Source organism: Tinamus guttatus, unplaced genomic scaffold, assembly GCF_059628265.1.
Source record: "Tinamus guttatus ecotype Peru unplaced genomic scaffold, ASM5962826v1 Tinamus_guttatus_pri_ptg000240l, whole genome shotgun sequence".
Taxonomy (NCBI): Eukaryota; Metazoa; Chordata; class Aves; order Tinamiformes; family Tinamidae; genus Tinamus; species Tinamus guttatus.
This window is the reverse complement of record NW_028288774.1, coordinates 11,356,638-11,381,445: the sequence shown is the minus strand read 5'-3', so window position 1 is coordinate 11,381,445 and position 24,808 is coordinate 11,356,638. Positions and strand designations below refer to the sequence as shown.

Genomic DNA, 24,808 nt, shown 5'->3' with positions numbered 1-24,808 from the left:
TCGCGCGCGGCCCCTCAACTGTCGCCGCCCAACGGTCGCCTCCAACGGCCGCCCAGCCCCGGGGCGGGAAGGCGGCGGCCAATGAGCGCGCCTCGCGCCGTTGCCGTGGTGACGCTGGTCGGAAGTAGCGTCGCGAGGGGCGGGGCGCCGCTTCCGGACACGCTGTTGCATCAGCTCGCGGGCGGCGGCGGGCGCGGCGGGATGGCGGCAGCGGGCGCCGAGCAGGGTAGGTCGGGGCTGGCGGCGCCCCCGCGGCTCTGCCCGGCGCCGAGGGGGCGCCCGGCGCCGCTGTCGCGGCGCGGCAGGTGCCCGCCGCCGTGATGTCACGACGGGGGGGGGGGGGGGGGGAGCGTGACGTCACGCCGCGCCGGGGTGGTGGGGGGGAACGGGAGAGTGTCCCGCCGCCATGTCAGGGGGTCCCCACGCGCGGAGGCGTTGGAGGGAAAATCGGGTGGAAAACGCTTAAAAAATATAAAAATCCTGTAAAAACGAGGCCTCTTCACCCGATTCTGTCCCCCCTGCTGCCCTTTCCTGCCTGCGCTTCCTCGGCTCGGGCCTGAACTTTGGCTTTTCCAGAGGTTTTCTGTCCCCTGGGTGTAATGATGGGTTCTGCGATGTGCTTCCATATGGAAGGAGCACCAGGATAGTCCTGTAATGTTTGACACTGCTTAAACACTTGGAATACCAGTCGTGCAAGTGTCAAATACCGCTGTGGTATGTAAGGGGTTGGAAATTTTCTGTCATGCCAGTTGAGGACCTTTAGACTCCAAAGTTTGTCCCTTTTTTGTTATCACCTGGAAGTTACTTTACTTTCTGCTCATTTCAGGTAACCTTCCTATGTGACCTCAAATACTCCTGTCAATCGACTGGCTTTTCCAGATATATTTTCAGAATTTTAGTTGATAAACTCCCTTCTGCCCCCCCTCAATCAGTTAAATTTATTAGTGGATGAATAGTATTTGTGTTTTCCTTAGGTTATAGTTGTTATGTTTTTGTTTCAGTTCATGAAAAATGAAAGTGGAACTCACAAGGCTAAAAGTGAGCAGGACTAAGAAGCTCCTCCTTGATGGGAATAAAATGTAGAAACTGCCTTGTACCTTGGAGTTCATGCATTGCTGCAGGTTTCCAGATGAGGTGACAGTGTCATTTAGTAGTCACCAAAGTATTCCTACCTATGGTTAGAAGAATGTGTACAATTACAGTGCCCAAAGAGATCATACACCTGTAATTATTGTACAACAACTGTGTTAATGTTTCTGGGGGAATTTATGGGAAACAACTTTAATACAGGGAAAATGTCATGTTTTTTACATTATTAGTTTTGTTTGTTTGTTTTGCTACCTCTCCAATACTTATAGTCATTGCTTGTTTTCTGAAAGGAATTGTTGTTGAGTGATATGATTTGATACTTATGGATCATTCCATTCACATGAGTTCACGTTCAGTGTTATGCAACAGCTCTATAATGTTCCTGCTTTTCTCTTGTCCATAAGCTGTTTCCTAATGCTGTTGAGTGGTAGCAACTGTCATTGTCTTGGGAGGGAAAAAAAAATGAACAGAGAGAAGGGCTGTTTCGTAGCTTGGCATCCCAAAGAAGCAAAGGTTGGGAAACTCAGTCTTGTGCATGACTACTGGCTCTTCTCCCTTAATAGCTTTTGAATCCATTGATTGATATTAATTAAATTTGGCTGTGGAGTTAGAACACTTAACATTAAGCTTGCACAAGTTCTTTAAAATCAGGAGTTACTAAAGTAAGGCAGAGACCTTTTCAGTGACCTGATTGGGTGAAAAGACAAGGAAAATTCAGCCCTACACACTATGTTGAAAGGCAGCAGCCACTGTCTGGTCAGCACATGCTACTTGGAAATAGAGACACTGAAGGGAAGGAATTGAGGGTACGGGATATAAATCACAAGAAAACAAACTTCCCTAGATGTGCTACTTTTGAAGTGATGTAAATGAAATTGGGACAGATTTTTGTATGAAGAGAGTTTTGAGTGGTTTCTCTCATTGAACAACAAACGGTACTTTTTCCTGGTAATACATTGACTTCTAAAAGACGTTGTTCTCCTATTCCTTCTTTCTTCCCAGGAGAGCATGCTGCAGTCCGGGAGAAGAGTTTTATTTTGTTACTTTGATCCAGTTTGGAGCTACCTACAAAAAAGCCAAAAGGGGGAACGATTAGCAATTTGTGTATTGCATTGCTTAGAGGAGTTTCAAATTTGCGCTGATCACTGAGCTATCTTTCAAACATAGCCAGTTTGCTTGTGTCTCTGAATCCAAATTCAGTGCCAAATATACCTGTGCTAGCTTTCAGATAGTTATTCCCTTTTTTTGGGGGGTAGCACTCAATCTAGAAAACAAAATTTGGAGCTCAATACAGACTATGAAATCAGCATGAGAAACTTGTATTTGCACAGTAGTCTGCTGTGGCTCAGCTGCTGCTGTTCCCTGAGAAACCTTGTCCACAGCTAGCTGAGGTGTGCTACAGTTATTGTAGTTGTTTCTGTGTGTTGTCTTGGACGTGGATTTTGGGCTGAATTTGAATCAATAATCACTCTTAACTTAAGGCATTCTCCCTCTCAGGTCCCCTGGGCTATCTGGTTTCTTTGATGTATTATGCTTTTAAGTCTGCTTCTCCTACAACTAGACATAAGGTCAAACTTTATAATTTCAAATGTTGAAGTGTATGCCGAAGTTGTTAGAAGTGATTTTTTTATCTGATGTGCTTATCAGGGCTGAACTGGTACAGACATTCACAGGTAGTATTTGCCATCTCCTCACCAAAATTACCTCTTACAGGTTCTGTCATCTTTGTTGTATTTATGCGTAAGTTTTTACAACTTCCTTTTTAGATTGGTTTACAGATGTGGTTGGAAGGTGCTTTGCTGCTTCAGATTTACTGAGTTGTTTCTCATTAGTAGTCTGGTGTATGAATAATGGTTATAATAACCCTAATAATACTTTGCAAATGGTGTGTTGCTCTCCTTGCAATAGATCCTCAAAGATCTTTTCTTTGAGATATAGGTTCATTTCTACATAGTTTATTCCTGTATTTTTTTTCTTTACTCTTTTTCTCATATGATTCACTGATGCAAAATTAACATTGGAGGAAGATTTATGGCTTAAGTCTACATAGTTAATGAACATAACTATTTCAAACTATTTCATGTGTACAAGCATGTGGAATTCTGCCTGTGATGATAAGCATCAGTGAATATTTCGGAATCTGAAATGTTTATAGTAAAATTAACTGTTGGGATCAAAGCGGAATCCTATACAACTATGTAAGACAAGCCCATAAAGTCTAGTTATGGTCCATTATTTACTTGTTGTTTCTTATTCACAATGGACAACTGCATGGATAAGCCTTCAAAAGGATTTTGCTTGAATCTGAAGTTTAAGTATTTGTTGTGGCATTTGTGTTTTTTCTATCACAAATCTCTTTTTTTTTATTCTGCTGGACTTTAAAGTCGTATATCACTGCATTTGTGCTCAAAAGAGTCAAACATCACATGTCATCTTGAGTTCATGTTGTCATGTTGAGAGAAGGTTGTACACACAGTGTTATGGCTACTGGCTGATGTAACAGGCTGGTCTTTTATTCTTTCCATTTTATGTTTGATAGTAGCAATGTAGGGAAATGTTCTAAGTTTATGCACACCAGAAGAGCAGCTGTTTAAATTTTAGTATTTAATTTCCCTATATAGGAAATAGGCTGCTCCTAAAATCTTTCTTAACTAATTTTATTTGCTTGCATTTAGAAAAAAAGTAATTCTGCAGATTCTCACATCTTCTCTGTAACATTACCATCATTTTCTCCCCCATGCCGTTATATCCTTTGATTTCCAAAAGCATTGGTCCATGAGCACCTTCTGTGCTTTGGAAACTACTCGTGAAGAAAAAGGTCTTTGCGCTATTTAAAAATTCAGCAGTTGGTGACAGTGACAGTGGTCTTTTATGGGTTTTGAGATTAGGCACAGGTGTTCTAATACTGGCACTCTCACTGTATTGCTCTACGACCTTGACTACATCTTAAATTATCTTCTTGGCCAACCACCTAAGCAGGATATTGGCTTAATGTTTATACAATGCTTTGAACACAAAACAGAGTTAGAAATGTTGAATCACTGTAGGAAAGTTCCAGTGTTAGGTGTACTAATGTCAGTTCTAGCACAGATACTGCAATTTCCACTTTGCTTTATGCACACTGACTTGTTTAAGTCTACTTTGCATGTTTTCCAAATCAATTGTGGAATTAGAAAAGGAACCTGATCCTATTTGTATAATCTGTAGATCTTACTCAAAATAAATCTTATTCATGTGTCTGGGGAGAGAAGATGGTATAGGAGAAGTGTGGGAATATGCAGCAACAGTTCAAAAAGTTTGGATTGTTGGAGCAAGTAGGAGTAACTGAGCATCGCTTTGGGAGCTCACATATTGGCATCAGTCCTGTAGAGATTTAAGAGTATGCTCAGCTTCAGTAGAAATATTCACAGCCTCTCCACAGTTTATAAAATTAATTACATGTTTAAATCTGTGCAGGATCAGTGTTGGACCAGGGTGGAGTAGAGAGGAGACTGATGAAGGTTGCTGTGCTTGGAGAACTTCCAGATAGAAAATATTTCTTCAAGGAAAGGGCATGTGCTTGTGTCCTCACTATTCATTGTAAAGACTACCCCCTGAAAAAACAGAAAATGTATCATTATTCAGTATCTTGTATCAAATAGTACAAGGATATATTTTGGTCATGGGCTCTCCTTTCTATTTTTAATTCTGACCAAATGTCCTGTGCCTCTGTCTTTACAGCTTCCAGCTACAGTTTTATTCTGAGCATTAGTGAAGAGGAAGCCAGGGTGAAGGCTTTGAATGAGTACCTGAGCACTCGTAGTTATATCCAGGGGTTCACATTTTCATATGCAGATGTGGAGGTATTCAGAAAGTTTTCGAGGCCACCTGTGGACCAGTATTTCCATGTTGTCCGGTGGTACAGACACATAGAAGCAATCTATGATGGCAGCAGTGAAAAAAATGAGCCTTGTAAACTTCAAACAAGTGAGTAATACAGAATTGCTGGGCAGGTTACAATCTAGCCTACATTGCATTGATTTTATTGCTAAGAACTCCTAAAAGTTCCTTCCCATTCTTTAGATGTTCTTGCACACCTTAAAATTTACCATATGAGCTTGTATTCAAGGCCATGATATTCTACCTGCATACAGTTACACGGTACTTGATGGTTCCTGAGCTGTTGGAATGCTAAAGCTCTGTTTCCGCATTTTCTTGTTTGGAAAATTCCTCAATGTACATAACTTATTATTTATATCTTTTTTAAAAAGCTAGTCGCTGAAAAGTGCATATGTATTTTTTTTAGTTTAGCTAATATAATACTATTTAGAATAAAATATTAGAATTTGTTCACTCTATGTTTTTCCTTGCAAGGGTAACTAAATATTTCTTGTATAGTTTATAAATTCATAATAAACTGAATATTGCCTCTGAACACTGTTATTAATATGAGGTGAATTTTGAAAAGAATGTTCAGGGTTCTTTTAACCCTGATGATTTAAGGATTGCCGATGTTTTGAGGAAATACTACTGGTTAATCTAGGTCATTGTGTAAGCACGGGTGCTGGCACGGGTGCTGGCATTTTCTAGAGCTGCATCACTCTCCTGAGATGTTTTCCAGTGAGCTAGCCTAATTTAATTGCTTTGTAGTGAGATCCTTGCTCAGGAAGTCATGGAAAAAGTAATAACACAGAGCTGTTGTCTAGTGCTTGCAATATCCATGAATGAATGCATAACGTCTGCTTTTTGCTGAAGGCTGTTGACTAATATTATGCTCATGCAATCTTCTTACAACCTGTCATCAAATGTGTTTTCAGTTCCTAGCAGACTAGCAGTTAAAATCAGACTGCTGCGAGTAGATTTTGCATGTGCGCGTGTGTACCTGCATGGATTTACGTTGGGTGTTGATTTCTTTTCAATAACGAAGGGATCTCAGCTGTGCTGGCTCTGATAGTAGATTTAATGCCACTAACTCCAGTTCACCTGCAGAGTTTCATGGATCAGGGTGGAGCACTAAAAGGAAAGAAAAGGTGCCTTAAATCTTTGATGATAAGTCTTTCTCTTTTTCTTTTACCACCTCTGCATGTGTCACCAAAGTCCGGGATGAGTGTTCTGCAGTGTTCAGGACGCAAATAACATACTGATTGGCCACATTTCACAGAACTTGAGTGTTCTTTATCTGAGGGTCTGTTAGAGGGCTCCAGATGTGCAGTAGGGCAAATGGACTTCAGTTCAGCCAAGGAAAGACTATTGCTAACAGAGATGTTTTTGAACAGTCTAAAAAGTACACCTTCTACCTTGGTGTTCATGGGACCCTCACCTCTGGAGCTGGGAAATTGAGGATGCAGTATCTGGGTTTTTCTTATGTGGTTATAAGTAAAGAAAGCTTTACAGATTTATGTTTTATTGTGCTATCCCACATCAGCTTTCCTCCCTGAGGGAAACCTGAGCCAAAAATAAGCATGCCAGTGTAATCTCTGTAAATCAAACACTAAACAAACCCATGCTTCGATATGATCTGCATTATGGAAAGACTATTCTTGCACTTGAAGTGTTATGTTCAGGTACAGGCAATAAAATATTTACAATAAATATATATTTCTGTGAACTCATAGCATGGAGTTGCCTTTTTTTTCTAGTTTAGACAATTGAAATAAGGAAGGTGAGGAACAGATGATTTTTTTAATGCAGTTTACATTAGTTGGGGTTTTTTTGAGTCATAATGTTCATATGACAGGTCAGGGAAACAGAGTTAATGAACATTCTGAAACACAGGATCTACAAAGGCAGTTTTGCTGTCCAAACAAACAGTTTGTACAATATTTTAATTGCACTTAAAAGGCATACCATGAGAATTCTTAAAGCAGATCCTATACATGTTAGCCTAGTAATCTTGTTACATTTCTGATTTTTCCTGTTCTGCTTTCATTCCAAGTTAATGTGATAATTAGTTTAACATCATTACATTTGTAAGCAGGCCAGTGCATAGCGAACTGCAGCTCTGAGAGATGATGTGCTCCTACTTTGGAAAAACATCAATTTAACACGATGTTGTTTCTTAAAATGAAAAATAAAAAGTTTCAAGAATAAGCCTTCTCTTTCTCATCCAGTGCGTGCAGAAGAATGAAAAGCTGCAGTTTGCAAGGGTATGTAATAAAGGTGCTCTAGCCCACAGCCAGTTAGGAGATACACAGCACGTTCCGCATTAAATACATTTTCAGTGTTCCAGAGTATGGTGCTTTGGCTTGAACTGTCCAGACATTTAGAACAAGATTGTTTGGCAGCTTGTTTCATAAGTTGCCATTAAAAATATATATTTTTTGTCCAATAAACATTGATTTGTTGAACTAAAACTGCTACTGAATGCAATTAGCACGGTGATATTCTGTAAGGAAAATACTGAGAACAAAACAAGAGTTTTGGAAAGATGTTGAAGTGTTCTCAAGAAGTATAAACTTTCTGACAACACTGTTTCATGTTGCTTTGAAATTTATGTTATACTGTTTGCATATATATTGCATTATTTAAACACTTTAGTTACATTTTAGCAATATACAACTGCACTGTTTCAGTGAAGAGCAAAACTTCCTTACTCCTATTTAGGTCAAATGCAGACTTCAAAATGTTAAAATTGCCCAAAGTAGAGTAATGCTACTTCTTTCCAGCTCCTATGAATATTGTCACTCCTGTTACCCTGGGTTTCGTCCACTCTCTGTAATGGCAGAAGTTAGCCTTTTGCTGAACTGGAGCACATTTATGGTAAAAGACTGTGTTCAAAAATACTTTATGTACACAGCAAGAATGTATGATAAAAAAAAAGCTGATATTCTTTCTAAACTTTTTGGTTTGCCCTCCCTCTCTCTTTAAGTACACATATTCTGTCACTACTGGTCCAGAGACTAGGTCTGGTCCCTGGAGTTTTTTTGCAAATTATATCATATGCAGTCATGGTAAAATCAGTGGCATTGCAGAAAACCCAGGACTGACATAATATTTTATTAGTAATTATTTACATTTTGAAGCTCTAGTTAATGCGTACCAAATTGCTCTTTTTAACACATACTGAATTGCATATACTCACTTTTGTAACCTTTTCCTTTCTGTTACTTGAATCAAAAGTTAGTAGGAGTGGCCAGACAGAGAGTAAATAATAAACTAGATTGAAATAATTTACTTGGATTTCGGTGGCTTTGAAAGAGCTCTAACAAGATGAGTTTGGATTTCTATGAAGGGATCTGTTTTGTCTAATTATATATATTTTTTCCTTTTGGGGTAACTTAACAATGTGATAAGTAGAATTTGTTATGTTGCAAATCTATTTCTAGCATGTGTTTTCGGTTTCTAAATTTTTTTTTCCCCTAGGTAAAGGCAAGCGTGTGCAACCTCTCTGGTCTCCCCCTGAAGGGACAAAACATTCTAGACTCTGCCTGTATAACAGCTTGACTCGCAATAAGGTGACTGAATGAAAGAATAGATAAACACAAATAGAAAAGCCATCTAAATGTTTTTTTCTCGTCTTCTCTATGAGTAGCCAGATTTCTGGGTTGTGTTTTTAAATCTTTTTAATTTGATACCTTGTTTAGATGGAGCGCAGGTAGTATAAGCAGCTACATTTTGTTTTCTCTTTTACATGGTAAAGGTAGTAGTGGACTTTTCTGATAGTAAAGCTGAAAGTTGAATAGCAATTACTTTTTTTTTTTTTTTTTGGAAATCAAATTCATGAAGTTTTTTTCATGTTGTGTCATTCATTTGTGATGTTACTAGACTGAGAACATATGTCTTCAATCTGTTCTGCTGACTCTAACTTCCCTTTCAATTCAGGAAATATTTCAGCCTCAGAATGGAAAAAAGGTCACATGGTACTGCTGTGGTCCAACAGTATATGATGCTTCTCACATGGGACATGCCAGGTACGGTGATGCCTGATTTTGGTACAAATAATAACAGTTTTACATGTAAGCAAAAGATTAAATAGAAGAATGTACTTTATTTAGGTGAATGTGTTACTGGAAAACACTCTTGTTTTCCCAGTCGTGTCAACACTCAGGAATTGAGATTAGCAAAAGCATATTATGAGTTTTATTAATTCATTGTGTGATTAAAAACTTACTAGTAGATGAGAGAAAGTTTAAATTGCCATAAATTTAATTGCACGAAATTAAAGTAGCTAGTTTATGCTTAGAGTAGAAATATGTTTGAAGTATTCAGTAAAAACTCCCTTACATATTTTTGTATTTTTAGGTCATACATCTCATTTGATATCCTGAGAAGAATCTTTAGGGATTATTTTAAATTTGATGTTTTCTACTGTATGAATATTACAGATATTGATGATAAGGTAAGGTATTTTTCAATTGCAATTTAAAATAATGTAGTTTGAGTGTGGGGAGTAAAAGAACCCTGTGTATACAGTACTACTGCCATTTCATAAGCCAAGATAAAAAGTGTGCTTACTTGGACATATATTTCCTATGCAAAGTTACTGGTTCTTTTCACTTCTTCAGCAGTCCTATGCTAGCAGAGCCTTTCTTCTGTATAAATGAGTGCTGTTACAAATAATGGAGAATGAAAAAGACCATCAAACAAGTTATCTTTATAAAATTATTATTCTCTGTTGTTGAGATACTTAATTAATTGTGCAGAAGTACCTAGCTAACTCCATATGGTGTGTTTAATTTGTATTGCTGCCTGTAATTCTTGTAGATTGTTAAATTTGTGGCAATTTTGAAGATTTATTGGTATGTAATAGTTTTTTTTGTATATTCTGTAAATCTATGTCACTTCACAAAAATATTGCCTTGTTTCTGTTTTGTTAGATCATCAAGAGAGCAAGACAAAATTACCTTTTTGAACAGTATAGGGAGAACAAATCAACATCAGCTCAACTACTTGAAGACGTTAAAACTGCCTCAGAGGTGGGATCAGTATTCAGTCCACTTTTTCAGTAATGTAGCAAAGCATCTCAAAAATGTTTCCAGATTTGCTGTTGCTACTTATTTGTTTAAACTTGTTTTAATTCTATGGAAATGTTACTACACAAATGGAAGCACAGATTAAACAGATGATGTAATGGCCATTGTTTTAGAAGTGTGGGTTGAGATCTTTCACCACTATTGACAAGATCTATCCGTCCAAAAATCATGCCTGATTTTTATGTCCCTAGAGCTGTTTTGTGTGTGCATGTATATTTTTCTGTATAGTTAAGAAAATACTTGGATGTTCGTTAGAACTGAAATTCTAGTTAACTCTTTAAAACATTTTAAAACAGTTGTTTGTCTACAGTCTTTTAAACTGTAGACATGTGTAAGAATTACCCTTCTGAATCATTGGCAGACTTGGAAAGCACAGAAATCTGCAAAATTTCTGGGATTTAATAATTCGTGTTTGTTGGGTTGAAGGTTGGGGAAGGTGGTTCTCTGGTCATCTTAGAACTGCAGATCATAGAGATCACTCATCTTAATCAGCTGAATACAGACCTGGGAATGGGATGTTTGGATTTTTTCTGCGAATCTGCCATTGCTTGACATGCCTTTGTGTAGCGTAGTGTTTAATATATGTGTTTTCCGTTCATGCTCCTCCATTTCAGATTTGAGATAACTCAGTCTGTAATTAAGGTGGTTGACTGCATAGAAAATGAAAATTACTACATAACAGTAATTCTGATTTTGTAATATATAAAAACTTTTTTAAAAAGAATAAAGGCAGACTATTCTGTCTAGTTTGGTATCAGCAGTGTATGTGGGATAATGTATTATTCATCACAAGCAAGGTACTATATAGCTAAGATTTATATTGTATGTGGAATATAGCCCTATTGTAATACTAGATGTTTTTAATTTTTTTTTTCTGAATGTAGCTTTTTTCAGTTAAATTAAATGAGACAACAGACCCAGATAAAAAGCAGATGTTGGAAAGAATTCAGAGTGCAGTGAAGTCTGCTTTTGACCCTCTGGAAGAAGCAATACAAAATAAATTCTCCACAGAAGAGATCAACAGATATCATGAGGTCAGCTTGAGCATGCTTTAAAAATATATTTATTTTATAGTTGTTGTAGTTTCAAAAATAATATTTTACTTGTAATTACCTCTTGGAAACATATTTTGGAAATTTTTATTTGATAAAAACAGGAATAGCGGCCCTGAGAATCTTCCAGTGCTTATCACTCAATACAGTAAATAATATCCCTGAGTTCAGCTGAATAGTTTTAGGATGCTGTTCTTACCAGTGATACCTCAAGACAGTTTATCTTTCATGCAGGGATTTTCTCTTGCATAGATTTAGGCATTCTCTGTTTTCTTGGCCTGATGGAATTAGTTTCAGTAGGAAAACAATTCATACCATAAACAAATCAATTCAAATCAGTTCAAAACAATTCAAAAACAATTCATACCATAAATTGTTGCATATGCACACACAAAGTTTCAGGATTTGTGGCAGTTCTATTCAAGTGTTGTGACTCCGATCAGAGTAGAAAAGTTTCTCATCACATGGAAAATGCCCACACACACACATAAAACTACGCTCAACTTGATCCAAAATCCATTACAATTAGTGACAATAATCTTGTTGACTTTACTGAGCTTTGATACTGTGTCAGTAACCAGCTCAGACAGTATAAATACTGTCTTTCAGTAGCTGATTTCCACTTTTATCTTTTATTGCTTTCAGATTATTAGTTTTAATTGCTGTAAGAGACATAAAGTATATACTCCTTTCTTGAGAGGTATTGCTCTCTAAATTCTCTTCTAAAATAACCCAGTTGCTGAAAATAATTCCAATCACTGAAGTGCTAAATGTCCTAAAAAATGTATATACTTTAAAAACACACAAGATCTAAGCAATTGCATTTTATGGGTCATCTTTGTAATAAAAAGGGGTATCTTATTGCAACAGGACTGAAAAGTGTTCTTGATAAGGTTTAAGTTCTTTCAGACTTGTTGGCAGTGTGCAAAACAAGTTTTTTGTTAGGATTGTGTACTAGTAATGGAGACGGCTATCTTTGTTTATCTTCTTTTGCCTCCAAGTATATGAAAGGCAATGTGATAACAAAGATAACAAAGTCTAATAGAAACAAGACGTACTCTATATTAATAGCCAGGTGACTTTTTCCTTAGGCAAACGTCTCTGATCAGAATAAAATCTTTCTGCAGAGTTTGAACAAGGCAGGTTCTAGGTCATTTGCACATCATTTTTTTGTTTATGCTTTACAGATACTGTTGGAAGAAGCGAAAGATTTGCTGTCTGACTGGTTGGACACAAAATTTGGCAGTCAGGTGACTGACAATTCCATATTCTCCAAGCTCCCCAAATTCTGGGAAGCAGAATTCCATAAAGACATGGAAGCTCTCAATGTAAGTGTATAGTCTGTTTTCTGTTTTAAAACTGTGCATGCTATGCCTCATAATGCATAGAATAGAAATTAGCCCCTTAATGGATTTAAAATACTCCAATTTCAACTTTATTGATGAAGTCTTCAACCTGTAATGTGAATAGGTAGTTGTTAGGGCTCTCAATCTTACACCACTATACCTGTTATCAGTCCCTTTAACTAGAGAGCACATCTGTGCTTTTTGCTTCCTCTTTTTGTAAAATGGACCTGTAATTCTAAACTGATCCAGAAATTTGAGAAAAGATAGTAGCTACAAAATAGAGCTCTGCCAACTTCAGCATTTAGATTGACTGCTTATTACTCTTGAGCAGCAAGGAATTTATGTGTTGATGACAACAAACATATCCTTGATTTTTATAGTTGAATATACAGGGGTTCAGGTCAGCAAAGTTTTATTCACTTGCCTCCAGATCAAGGATGAACATATAGCCTGTTCTGCCAGAAATGCAGTAAATGAAACAGCTGATATCTCCTGCAGTAGTTTATTATTAACATGGCCTTAGAGGGCAATAGAAAAATGAGCACAGTACATTAAGTTTCAGAGCAGGAAGCTTTAAGTAGGACTCTTAGATTATATTGTCACTTGCTTTTGAATAAAATATATAATTATGCAATTCCACTTTTTTTTTAATCTGTAGGTATTACCTCCTGATGTTTTAACACGGGTTAGTGAGTATGTTCCAGAAATCGTGGAATTTGTTAAAAAGATTGTGGATAATGGTTACGGGTAAGTTCCTTAATGAATGGTTCTGTTGTGTGCTTATACTTCATCAAAGGCAAAAAGACTTTTAACAATTACTGTTTTATTTTTAAATCCAATATAGTCCCTTTCAGAAGTAATGTCTCTTTCAGTAAAGAAATTTAAGGTTTCTTTGCACAAGAACTGTAACTTTAATCCTGTGGTAGTTTATGGTACTCTATATGTCCTGTGATCTCTTAAAAATATAATCATAGAATCACAGAATGCTTAAGGTTGGAAGGGACCTCTAGAGATCATCTAGTCCAACCCCCCTGCACACGCAGGGTCACCTAGAGCACGTGGCACAGGACTGCGTCCAAGCGGGTTTTGAAGATCTCCAGAGAAGGAGACTCTACAACCTCTCTGGGCAGCCTGTTCCAGTGCTCTGTCACCCTCACTGTTAAGAAATTTTTCCTTAAGTTCCTGTGGAACTTTTGGTGCTTCAGTTTGTGGCCATTTCCTCTAGTTCTGTTGGTGGCCACCACTGAAAAGAGGCCAGCACCATCCTCCTCACATCCTAATGTTAGATTATTAATTTAATAGAGTGAAATACTCATTCCTGAAACAAATATTGTGGTAGAATCCAGGCTGAAAACCGTAAGTGTTCTTTCTTTTAATAGCTTCAGTTTTCCCATGTGGAAATATTTTCATTATTTAAAAAAATAAATAAATCTTGTGGTTGGACTGCCATATTTCTCTGGCATTTTTGTGCTCAAAAACTGCATTTTTCATTTTTCTTAGAAAAAGTTTATACAGCTTCTTGCATTGAGGTCAAGGTCTTGAAAAGAGTTTTAAAATCTTTGTCATGTCTGTAGTGGAACGAAATAAGCAAAGTGAAGGAGGGCAAAGTGGAGTGTGAAACAAACATGATTCATATTATATAATTGAAAAATATTAAGAGGTGACATGTTAGGTTAACGATTCCAACAGAAGAAATTTTGACAATACTTTTGACATGTTCTTTCCTCCTTTGCGTTTTATCCTGGCTATTAATGGTTTGTCTGAAGTCCTTATGGTAAGGCATAAGAAGTTAGGCTCATGTAAGTCACCCTTACCATGCTGAGCAATACCATACTCTTTGTGGATACACTGGAGAGTTTAAATGAGGTAGTAGATTTGGGGAGGCTAAAATTCATTTAAGTGTTGAGAGAAAGTTAACTACATAATTACTTTTAACTTTTCAGGTATGTGTCCAATGGATCTGTGTACTTTGATACTATGAAGTTTGATTCTGCTGAGAAACACTCCTATGCTAAATTGGTTCCTGAAGCTGTAGGTGATCAAAAAGCTCTTCAAGAGGGTGAAGGTAAAGACGGGGAAAAAACACTTGCTTAAATTGCTGTAGGTACACGTTATGTCAAATCTTTTCAGTTCATTTCACTGATGTCTTCATCAAACCTATTTTCAGAGTTGCATAATTTACATTCTGCACTTCCTTTATCTCTGGATTTGTTTTCCAAGGCTTTGTAGCTTGAACCAGCACTTTCAACAGTATTTTATTTGGAAAATACTAAGAAATTTCCTTCATTCTAGGATGACGTTTTTATCAGTCTTTTTATCAGAATTGTGAATAGCCCAATTGTTTGACTGCAGCCAAATCATTTGGCTGTTCACCCGATTCAAAGTAGGGAGAGCAAGGACTTAAAGGTGAGTCTCTCTCACATGACAGGTGAAAGTCCTTCCTACTAGGCTATGGCTATTTTATGACAAATATTTATTTATTTCCTCTCTCTCTTATTCTGTTGTCATACTGAAAACTCTTTACTTTGTAAACTTTGTTGCGTTAAACTAAATCTAAATACAGGTCTTTTAATAAGAGCTACAGTGGAGGAACAGCTTAAAACACTCAATAAAACATGTTTCATTAGTTAGCTCCTCCTAGCATAATACCCTTAGAGTAGGAAGGCATCCACAAAATGTAAAAATAAAAATAAAAAAAGAAAAGAAAAAAAAAGTAATTAAGTAAATAATTGCTGAAGTCAAGGTAGCAAGCTATTTCTGAGAGAGATGCTGCTTTAAACTGCATAGGATTCTTATTAATTTAAGTCCTTGGAGCTGAACTTTCTATGCAAATGTGAAGTAGAAAGTGCTAGCTTAAGCCTCCATCTTTTTGGTAGCATAAATGGATAATTTCTACCTACCACGTAACCAGATAGTATTGTTATATTGTTGTTTCCTTTTGCAAATATAAAGTAATGTAGAGTGATTAATATAACTAGGAGCATGCATACCCAAGTTTTCACTTACTAGTTTAGGTGCCCTGACTCATTTATGATGATTATCCTGACAGATAATGTCATTTTGACTTCCAGAGGCAATAGAAATGCTAAGCTTTAAAAGTTGTAAATAATGCAAGTTGAAGTATGAAACGTTTTATATTCAAAGAGCATAATGAGATATTCTAAAAGAATGAACTGCAAGTATCTCAAAGTGTACAACAAAATTAGTTGACAATTTTGACTTTAATCTTGGCAATTTTGGCTGTTGTCTCCATCTTAGATTCTTATATCTTGGGTGATATTGTTAAGCATATTTAGTCTTGGTATTGCAAAAATGGTAAATTCCCTCTGTTTTAAAGAGTTAAGATGCTATAATAAGAGTACAACTCAAATGGTCACAAGGGGGTCACAGTAGTTAATGCAGAACACATTTGTGATGAAAACAATGACAATAAATACACAGATATTGGATAATTACTAGCCATTCTGTGCAGCAGCTAAGTTAAACTGTGGAAGAAATATCTTACGAACATATTGTCTGTGTGGATTTAAGTCAATTCTATTAGTAATTGCGTTATTTTTAATTTTGGTGTGAATTGATTATGCTTTGTTGTGTTTTTGTATTACTTCTTCTGGAACTACAAAATTGGAGTTGTACCTGCAGAAAGAATGTAGATGAATCTCATATGTCAAAGCTTAAAAAGCAGTGTAGCTGGTTTTGTAATACTTGTTGTAATCTTGTCAACCAAGTATTGATCAAGAAGCGAAGAAATAGCAGGGTTAAGTATGATGAATTTTGAGTGTTTTTTTTCCCCTGAATTCACAGAATGTGAATTGTGTCAGAGAAAAGAATCAGTAATGCTTGCATTTAAATAAAATATAAATATTTGTATTTTCTGTTTTGAAAGGTGACCTGAGTATATCAACTGATCGCTTGTGTGAGAAGCATTCTCCAAATGATTTTGCTTTGTGGAAATCCTCTAAGCCAGGAGAGCCCTCATGGGACTCTCCCTGGGGAAAGGTTAGAGCTGGATTTTAGTTCCTCTACAGCTTAATAAATACCATGTTTTATAATTCACAAGTATGATGCCTCATATTAGTGATGTCTAGATTATGGAGGTCTTGTATTCAATCGTACATTCCATTGCTGTGTTCATTATAGGATTTAGAATGGATATATTAACTATCTAGAGTCTGTCAGATGCTTTTTAAGCAGAAGCATAAGCTTGTGTGCATGCTTATAAAGTCTGCTTTAGTTAGTTATTAGTTAGCTCCTACTTAGCTACAGTCTTTATTTGCAGAGGTTTATTTCCCCGTCTCCCTGTAATCAAAAATATTGATTGTATTTAGTGTAATCTGTGTAATCAATTAATCACCGATATATATTTACAATACTGGATCTTGAAGTCCAACAGGCATCCCTTTGTCGAGCTGAGAGACTGCGAGTCTTTTTTATTTTTCTAGATAATTCTGTTTCTCACTTCTTTACAGGCATAACTGTTTAGGGGCATACCGGTGCAGAAATGGTGCATAGGCAGGGGAGGAAAACAAAGAATTAGCAATTATTTGAAGTAATGTCTTTGTCTAAACAGGGCCGTCCAGGCTGGCACATTGAATGTTCTGCAATGGCTGGATCCATTCTAGGGAAATCGATGGATATTCACGGAGGTGGTTTTGATCTTCGTTTTCCACATCACGACAATGAACTGGCACAGTCCGAGGTGAATGAACTGTCAAAGATCTTCAGTGTGCAGTGAGGAAGCTACATGCTCAGCTTTGACTGCACCTGATGCAGATCCATCAGTTAATTTTTAAGATATTACATGTATTTTATATAATCATAACTTTTCCTCATTATTTACTTATACCTATATTATTCTGGTTTGTGATATGTATTTATACAGTTCTGAATCCTCTGTATTCTTTTGTTTTTGCTGTAGGCATACTTTGAAAATGATTACTGGGTTCGATATTTTCTGCATACTGGCCACTTAACAATTGCTGGTTGTAAAATGTCCAAATCTTTAAAGAATTTCATTACTATAAAAGATGCCCTGAAGAAGCATACAGGTAAAAATAACCTTGGAATTTCAATGGCTGAGTGATGTAGCTTGAGTAATGACTGTGTTAATTTTGTTATTTAGGCACAAAATGAAGTTTCCAGATTTGACTAAATCCAGGTGTCTTTTTTTTCATCATTAAATAGCTAAATAACTTTAGAACAGCTTCCCTGTTTCTCGTCTATGAAGTGTGGATGATTATGTCTCCCCTTTTTGGTAGATGAATTGAGAGTAAGAATATTAAAGATTGTGATGCTCTTAGCAATTACAGTATCAGAGGCCATAAAATACCTCACTTTATGACTATTTTCCTTGTTTACTTTAAAACTGATAGCACGGCAGTTACGGTTGGCTTTCCTCATGCATTCTTGGAAGGATACACTGGATTACTCAAATAATACCATGGAGTCAGCTATTCAATATGAGAAGTTTATGAATGTAAGTAAGCTTTACATTCTTTCTCCATCTCGGCACCCTTTGTGCTGTCATACATGCTTCAGGCAATGGAAACCGAATTTATATCGGCCTTATCCCCAGAAGGAGTTGCCTTCTGAATTCAGAAATCCCCCCATTTTTTTTATGCTATTGTTGACCACTGAAGTCACATAAACTCCACAGCCTGCTATATTTTTCTGCAGGTGCGTACTTTCTTAGGTTCTCTTGAGTTTTGACATTTCTGAACAGCTTGACACTTGTATGCAAGATTATTTTCTCATCTTAGGTTGCTTGTAAGACTCAGTCCAACATGCACTCTCATAATGTGTCTATCTGATCAGACTTCACACAGATACAGCCAGAAGAGGAGGGGATAGCGTCGTTCCTACCTTACCTCCTCACCACATACATAAAGCATTTGTCTTTATGTCTGGCAGCTGGCATGTGAGGGGTCAGACTCCGCATGGTTTGGAGCGGTGCTGTACAGCATTTTCAGATCATGGATCTTGGTCTCTCCAATTGCGGCTGTTACACTTGTTATGGCCTAAAGAAAATGCTTTACATGGAATAACTGGAAATGACTTCTCACCAAGCGGATGCCCACCTGAAAGAGCCCCTTGTTATACAGCTGTTTTAATTATTTAATTCTTTAGCTTACATTGCTAGCAAAACACTTATTCTGTCTTAAGAATTCCCATTTAAAAATAATAACTCTTGTAAATGGATTTATGTTTGAGCAGCTTGATGTTAGAGTATCATACTATATTATGGAGTGGCAAAATCAAGACATGGGACTGTATGTGAGTTTCTGTGTTTTGACAGATGTTCAGTGATCCAGGCTGAAATAGTGTTGATAACTACCTCCTTTAGAAGGCTAGTAAGAAATAGACCTTTTCTTAGTAAGTATCTTTTTTGTGTGTAATTTAACCTGTTTTTGAGCTATATTCTTCTTTTGTAGGAATTCTTTTTAAATGTGAAGGATATTCTTCGAGCTCCCACTGATGTGACAGGCCAATTTCAGAAATGGGAAAACCAAGAAGCAGAGCTGAACAAAAAGTGAGTGGAACATTCCTGCTTCTCTGTGAATAGCCATTATGTAGATGCGTGTTTTGTTTTTTTCTCCCACAAAATGGTTTTCCTTGCAAAATGCCTCACTAGTTAAGAGTTCTGTAGCACTTTCAGTGAGGATCTCAACATCCTATAAAAGTTGCACCTGTGTGCCTCACCACTCTTATTTGTGTTGGGAAAGAGAACTACTTTGCTACATAGCTGCCATTTTCTTCATTACTTGAAATGCTGTCCTTCCATCTGAGGAATGACTGGTAATCCTGATACAGTCTTTAAAACTTTTTAAATAGTATTTTACATATTCCAAAATGTAATGAGTAAATTGAGACTAACCAATTAAATGACTTGACTAAGGTCACAAAAGAAGAGATCAGAGTGCTGATGTTTGAAAAGTTGTGTCTTGTTGAATTGAGAGAATATTAATATTACAGTGTTTTTCTTTTATAATGAAACTATCATTACCGTTTACAGTATGAACGGCTTCTTGTGTGGTTTTATTATTTGTGAAATGTAAAGTTGATGCATTTTACTTATTGGAAGTAATGAAATGATCCTAAGGCAGCTTATTGTTGTGAAGAGATGCTTGCTGCTGAATGTTCAAGTACAGATGCTTCAGTTTATAAATGTACTTTGAAAACTTCATTTTCAATTCCTGGCTATTGCAGATAATCATTTTTTAAAAATGGAGAAAATATAGTAAGTAACAGAGAGGTGACCAAATGAGGACAAAGGACTGGGAGAAATGGAAGATAAGCTCCATGGATGTTTTGTTTTTCTTCCTTTATCTTCCTCTTTTAATTCCTTTTTATCTGGAAAAAAAAGTATGCCATTTGAACCATAGTGGCCATTTGTGAATCTTTTTTTCTTATTATGCCAGGGTATGAACATTACAAACATTTGCATGAAATTTTTGTTTGTATCTGCTTGTAACAGTTTCATAACATCTCAATTTGTGGTAATTTAGCTTCCAAATTGGTATTCTTCTTTGGAGAGATAGTAAACAGAAAGCTCAGCTGAAAGAAATGGAGAAGAGAGCAGCCCTGTAAGAATATACTAAATACAGGAAGGAATGAAATAACCAAATTGTTCTGCTTGTAAAAACTAGTATTAAAAAGTAGGTTCCGGGGAAAAAAAATATTTATGTATGTATATTGTTCGGACAGTTGTTGCCAGTTAGGTTATCCTGCATGCTTTTGTTCATAGAAGCAAACCATCAGTTACGATGATACCTTTCTTTTGTTACCTGTTTTTCTTCAAATAACTGCAGCAAAAGATTATCTCACTTTTAGGTCCCTTTTATTTTTCTAATAGTAGTTCTTCAGAGTAGATTGAAGAAATTGTTCAGAGTAGATTGCAGATACTTTTGACATAAATAGTAAATAAAATTTTTTCTTCTTAGTTTTTACGACAAGAAGGCAGCAATTCATGAAGCACTGTGTGACAATATTGACACTCGCTCTGTCTTAGAAGAAATGCGTTCGTTAGTCAGTCAGAGCAACTCCTATATTGCTGCAAAGAAATCTTCCAGACAAATGCCAAACAGACTTCTTTTACAAAACATCAGTTCCTATCTAACTCAAATGCTAAAGGTATGTAATAGCAAGTATTGCAGTTGCTATTGCACTGTGCAACTAATACTGTTGTATTTTTCAAGTATGTAGGGATCTATACAGTCTTTGTTTAAATCTCGCAGGAATCTAGAAGCCTTTCCTTCCTCTGTCCCACCCCAAAATAAGCCCAGATAGCAGTTCTTGTTGCAGCAGGGACAATTTGGAGTCCTTTACATTACATTTTAATTTTATGTAATGTTTTGTGTAATAGTAGGAAGCCTGTAATACATGCAAGGAAAATTAGGCAGTAGGAAAATACAGTCAATTAAAATGTTCAAATCTTACAGCATTAAAACTAGACTAGAAGGTCAATAAATGGTATGTGATATCAATAAAAAAAAAGAAAGAAATGATCTCTTTCTAGAGCAGTGAACTGCAGCTTAAATCAACTAGGTGGCTTCAGAACTCTAGTATGTAATAATTTTTGCTTTGTTTTTACATATCGGTTACTTAATGTATACAACTTATTTTTTCCCTTGACCAGATATTTGGTGCCATAGACAGTGATGATGCAATCGGGTTTCCTGTTGGAGGAAATAGTCAAAATATAAATGTAAGTGAAGGACAAAGTATACAGTACAAAATTACTCTGTGTACTTTTGTAGCTCTTTGAAAGCTTACATAAGATAAAGTGATTACATTACTGATATGTAGCTGAATTCTGCTCTTGCCACTTATAACATTTTGAATCTGAAGCAATTAATTGGCTTAGGAGGCAGATTTTTTTGTTTACATGAGTTGGGTTTTTTATTGGTTTGTTTTATTTAATGACAGACAAATTGTACAGCAACCAGAAAAAGAATTATCTTCTTTTCTGACTGATGAGCCTGGTTAAGAAAACCACATGTTGACTATAGACAGTACATGCCAGAGTCTAAAGGCTCATTACAAGTATTTGTATGTAAGTAGTCTCAGAAATATAATTATACTGATTAAAAATCCTTGTGGTACACCAAAAAGCAGCCTGGAGGCAGCTAGAGTTTCATCCTCATTTCAATCTCTTTTTCTGATCTCATTTATAACCACAAAATGTATCTGGCTTTCAAAAGCTGCTTTGTTTTGGTCACCTGGCAAGTACCACTGTGATGTGGAATTTTTCCTGGGAATACTTGGAAGCAGCCTAATACGTGAGGCTCTCTGCATGCATTCATTGCTCTCTGTTCAGGATGAAATTTTGACTTGAAAAAGATAGTGTTTTGTCCAAGTGTTTTCTTTGTCTGTTTGTTTTGGTTTTTAAGTGCAACATCTGGTATCTAGTAGCTTCCAATATCAGTCTCATACAGTCTTGCATTCAAAGCTGTGAACACCGTGCATGTTTCTGTTCCTTCATAAAAATGAATAACTGAAACATTTGAGGCATAGTTATAATAACAAAAACCTTATAATCACTGAAGAATGAAATAACTTGTGATTGAATAATGCGAATGAACATCCACCTGATGTTTGTCTGGGCAAGTATTTATATTGTCATGCTGCGGAAATCTTCATTAATTATAGATATAACAAGGATGATAAGAAAAATGCTGAGCATTCCCTTAAAATCAATAGTGAATATTAATTTACCTCAGAATTATTTTGAATTTTAAAAGACAACTCCTTGAAGTATATCTTTTTAGGGAAAATGAAAATGAAATCCATGTTTAACACAGTGCTTTCAATAGACATGCTTTACAGAGGGATGGCCATTGATTTGGAACACATTGCCTTTCACTCTTTTAAAATAGAATTGCTAAGTTTAGTAGAATCAAGAAAATCTGGTGCAGAAGGGGGATTTTAACGCCTGTTAGTAAAATTCATGAAATTTTTATAGTTTTTGTTTTTCTATGCAAGGTCAATTCAAAGTATAGCAGCAGTCCTATATCCCGAAGCAGATGTTTTTGCTTTTCACAGGAGGAAACTTCGATTTTTACCACCTAAGAAACTATTGATTTTAAGCATTATGATACTAAGATGTTTACTATTAAAAATCTTTTTGTCTATTCCTTTAAATATTCCCCTTCTCAATCTTCCATGCAGATGCTTCTTCTTAGCAAAAATTACCAGGTGAACATTCAAGGTCAGAAAATTTCTCACTAATTACAGAAGGCTGTGGATCAGGTCCATTTTTTTTGTCCAAATGAGATGAAGGAATCGATACATCTGAAGATCATTCTCTCCAAAAAAGGCCCAATCCTCTTTAAAAGCCTGAAAGAACGATGACTGTAATTACTGCGGTTCAGTAATTTACTTGAAAGGGGAGCAGGAGAGACTTGAAGCAGGAAAACCGCAGATTCCAGCATCTCATTTTTCAGATGAATTAAACTTTGCTGTAAGGTGAATTGTTCTGGAAATCAAAAACTTTAATCTTTAGACTCCTAAAATGTAATGAAGTAGTAGCAAGCCATGCTTTCATGCTGCCACTTCGTTTGTACATCTGAAGCTTGTTTCAGTGGAGAGCGCAGTGGAGAAGCGACTGTTGCTCAGTTTTCAGTCTGTTCTTTCTGCTGAGCCTGTCAGCACAGGTTCCAATTGTGAAGCTGGTTTTACAGCATGAATTTTCACTTATGAAAAGTTTTTACTGAGCCCTTCAGTATGTTTCAGTGCGTGTTTTTAGAGCATAACAGACTATAGGATGTGTTGTTTGCACAGCAGTTTGTCACAGAGATTTAACAGATAAATAAAGACAGGTGGAAACTGTTTTTATTCAAAAGCATAGATGTTTTTGTCTTTCCCTCTCCTACCCTGCAAAGAAATGTTACTTCTAATGTAACCAGTCCTACTGGTGCCGAGCTTCTGGTCTTGGGGTTGCAGAGAAGCACAGGCAGGGAGCACTTTCTGTATTTACTTTTGTGGTTGTTCACCATTCACTAATTGCTTGCTGGTGCTATCCGCTGCCATAGAGAGCATGACTCTCAAGACATTCCTATGAGCTTTCGTATTTTCTTACATCTGAAATAGTTCAAGACAAATTTTCCACCACTTTTTTGAGAGGAGGGTGGAAAGTGGAACAAATGCACATTAGGATAACCTAACTTCCGAGGAATAGTTTTGTGTTCTACTGCAAATAAGTCTTAGCCTGAGGTGCAACCTGGTGTTATTTCTAACAAGCAGTTTGACCTATGTAAGATATCTTCAGAACATGAAGGGGCAAATTCAGCTGGGTAGAGTTCTCCGGTGTAGCCTTGGCAGCTGTTCTTATCCTTGTACTGCATTTTAATTATCCAGCCTTCAGCATAGCCCTCCAAAACTGATGTATCTGCATAACTGAAAGGAGAAGAAGAAGGAATAGGGAGAGTGGGAGTTTTCAGATTGGTTTCATCTACTCAAAACCAAAATTGTTAACTAATGCAAGTCATTGTCTTGCCCTTGACATCAATAGAGCAATGATGTTTTTTCTTAATACAGATCTGTTCCAAGGGTTGACTTCCACCCAAAAGCATATAAAGTGGATAAAGATATGATTTAAACCTAAATTCTCAATAGCTGATTGTAGAAATAATTGTTCCACAGATTGAATCTACAGTGATGCCATACCTACAAGTCCTTTCTGAGTTTAGAGAAGGAGTGCGACAAATTGCCAGAGAGAAGAAAGGTGAGAGTTTGCTTTTTTTTCTCTTGTGTTGCTGCACCTGAGACTGAGAGGTGGTACGAATGAACCATTGCGTGTACAAAATCAAACCAGAATTTCTTTGAATATGTACGTCTCTACCACATTTGTCTTTAATTTGGGAAACACTTTCACAAGTTGCTGAACTTATTTTTTTAGACCAGCACATTCCATGTTTTCCCGATATGGGAGTAGCCACGCGCTGTCCCCCAGGCATCTTGCAGTGGGGAAGAAGTGTAGATTGCTACACAATGATGCTGCCTCTGTTTAAATAGCCAGAGATGCTCCTCCCTGTTTCTTAACAGTTGGAATTGTAGGGCCTCAGATGGCAATTTGCTGCTCTTTTTGGAGAGTTCATCTGAGTGTTTGCTGGACGTTCTTTTTGGCCTTTTTTATTTTTCCTTTGAAAAGCTTTGGTCTTGCTGTGTGTTGACAGCAGGGCTATATATTACAAATGCTGTTCCATTAAGCCCTTTTTGATTATATGGGTCAATTAGGTCCTAATTGAGTTCTTACTATTTTCTACTGTTCCCCATGGGCTTTTTTGTATTATCAACTTGTACTTGAGTCTCATTTTCTTAAAATTAATTTTTATGTAGTTTATACTTGAAGGGGGAATTGGGATATATATTT

At 36.7% G+C, this 24,808-nt stretch overlaps 1 protein-coding gene across 2 annotated transcripts in view; it reads left to right on the top strand.

Annotated features, from left to right (window-relative positions):
* The first annotated feature begins 144 nt into the window (after positions 1-144).
* CARS1 (cysteinyl-tRNA synthetase 1) overlaps positions 145-24,808 on the top strand; it is a 30,901-nt gene continuing 6,237 nt past the window's right edge. The window contains exons 1-18 of one of the 2 annotated variants that reach the window (XM_088525815.1): positions 145-226; positions 4,810-5,055; positions 8,431-8,522; positions 8,890-8,978; positions 9,310-9,406; positions 9,885-9,983; positions 10,925-11,074; positions 12,280-12,420; positions 13,097-13,185; positions 14,382-14,503; positions 16,325-16,437; positions 17,009-17,137; positions 17,357-17,486; positions 17,811-17,914; positions 18,870-18,967; positions 20,379-20,568; positions 21,074-21,142; positions 24,079-24,160. In XM_088525815.1, coding sequence (XP_088381941.1) covers positions 202-226; positions 4,810-5,055; positions 8,431-8,522; positions 8,890-8,978; positions 9,310-9,406; positions 9,885-9,983; positions 10,925-11,074; positions 12,280-12,420; positions 13,097-13,185; positions 14,382-14,503; positions 16,325-16,437; positions 17,009-17,137; positions 17,357-17,486; positions 17,811-17,914; positions 18,870-18,967; positions 20,379-20,568; positions 21,074-21,142; positions 24,079-24,160 — 2,065 coding nt within the window. In that variant the 5' untranslated portion in view covers positions 145-201. The remainder of the gene's footprint in view (positions 227-4,809; positions 5,056-8,430; positions 8,523-8,889; positions 8,979-9,309; positions 9,407-9,884; positions 9,984-10,924; positions 11,075-12,279; positions 12,421-13,096; positions 13,186-14,381; positions 14,504-16,324; positions 16,438-17,008; positions 17,138-17,356; positions 17,487-17,810; positions 17,915-18,869; positions 18,968-20,378; positions 20,569-21,073; positions 21,143-24,078; positions 24,161-24,808) is intronic. The other variant, XM_088525816.1, reaches the window with a different exon arrangement.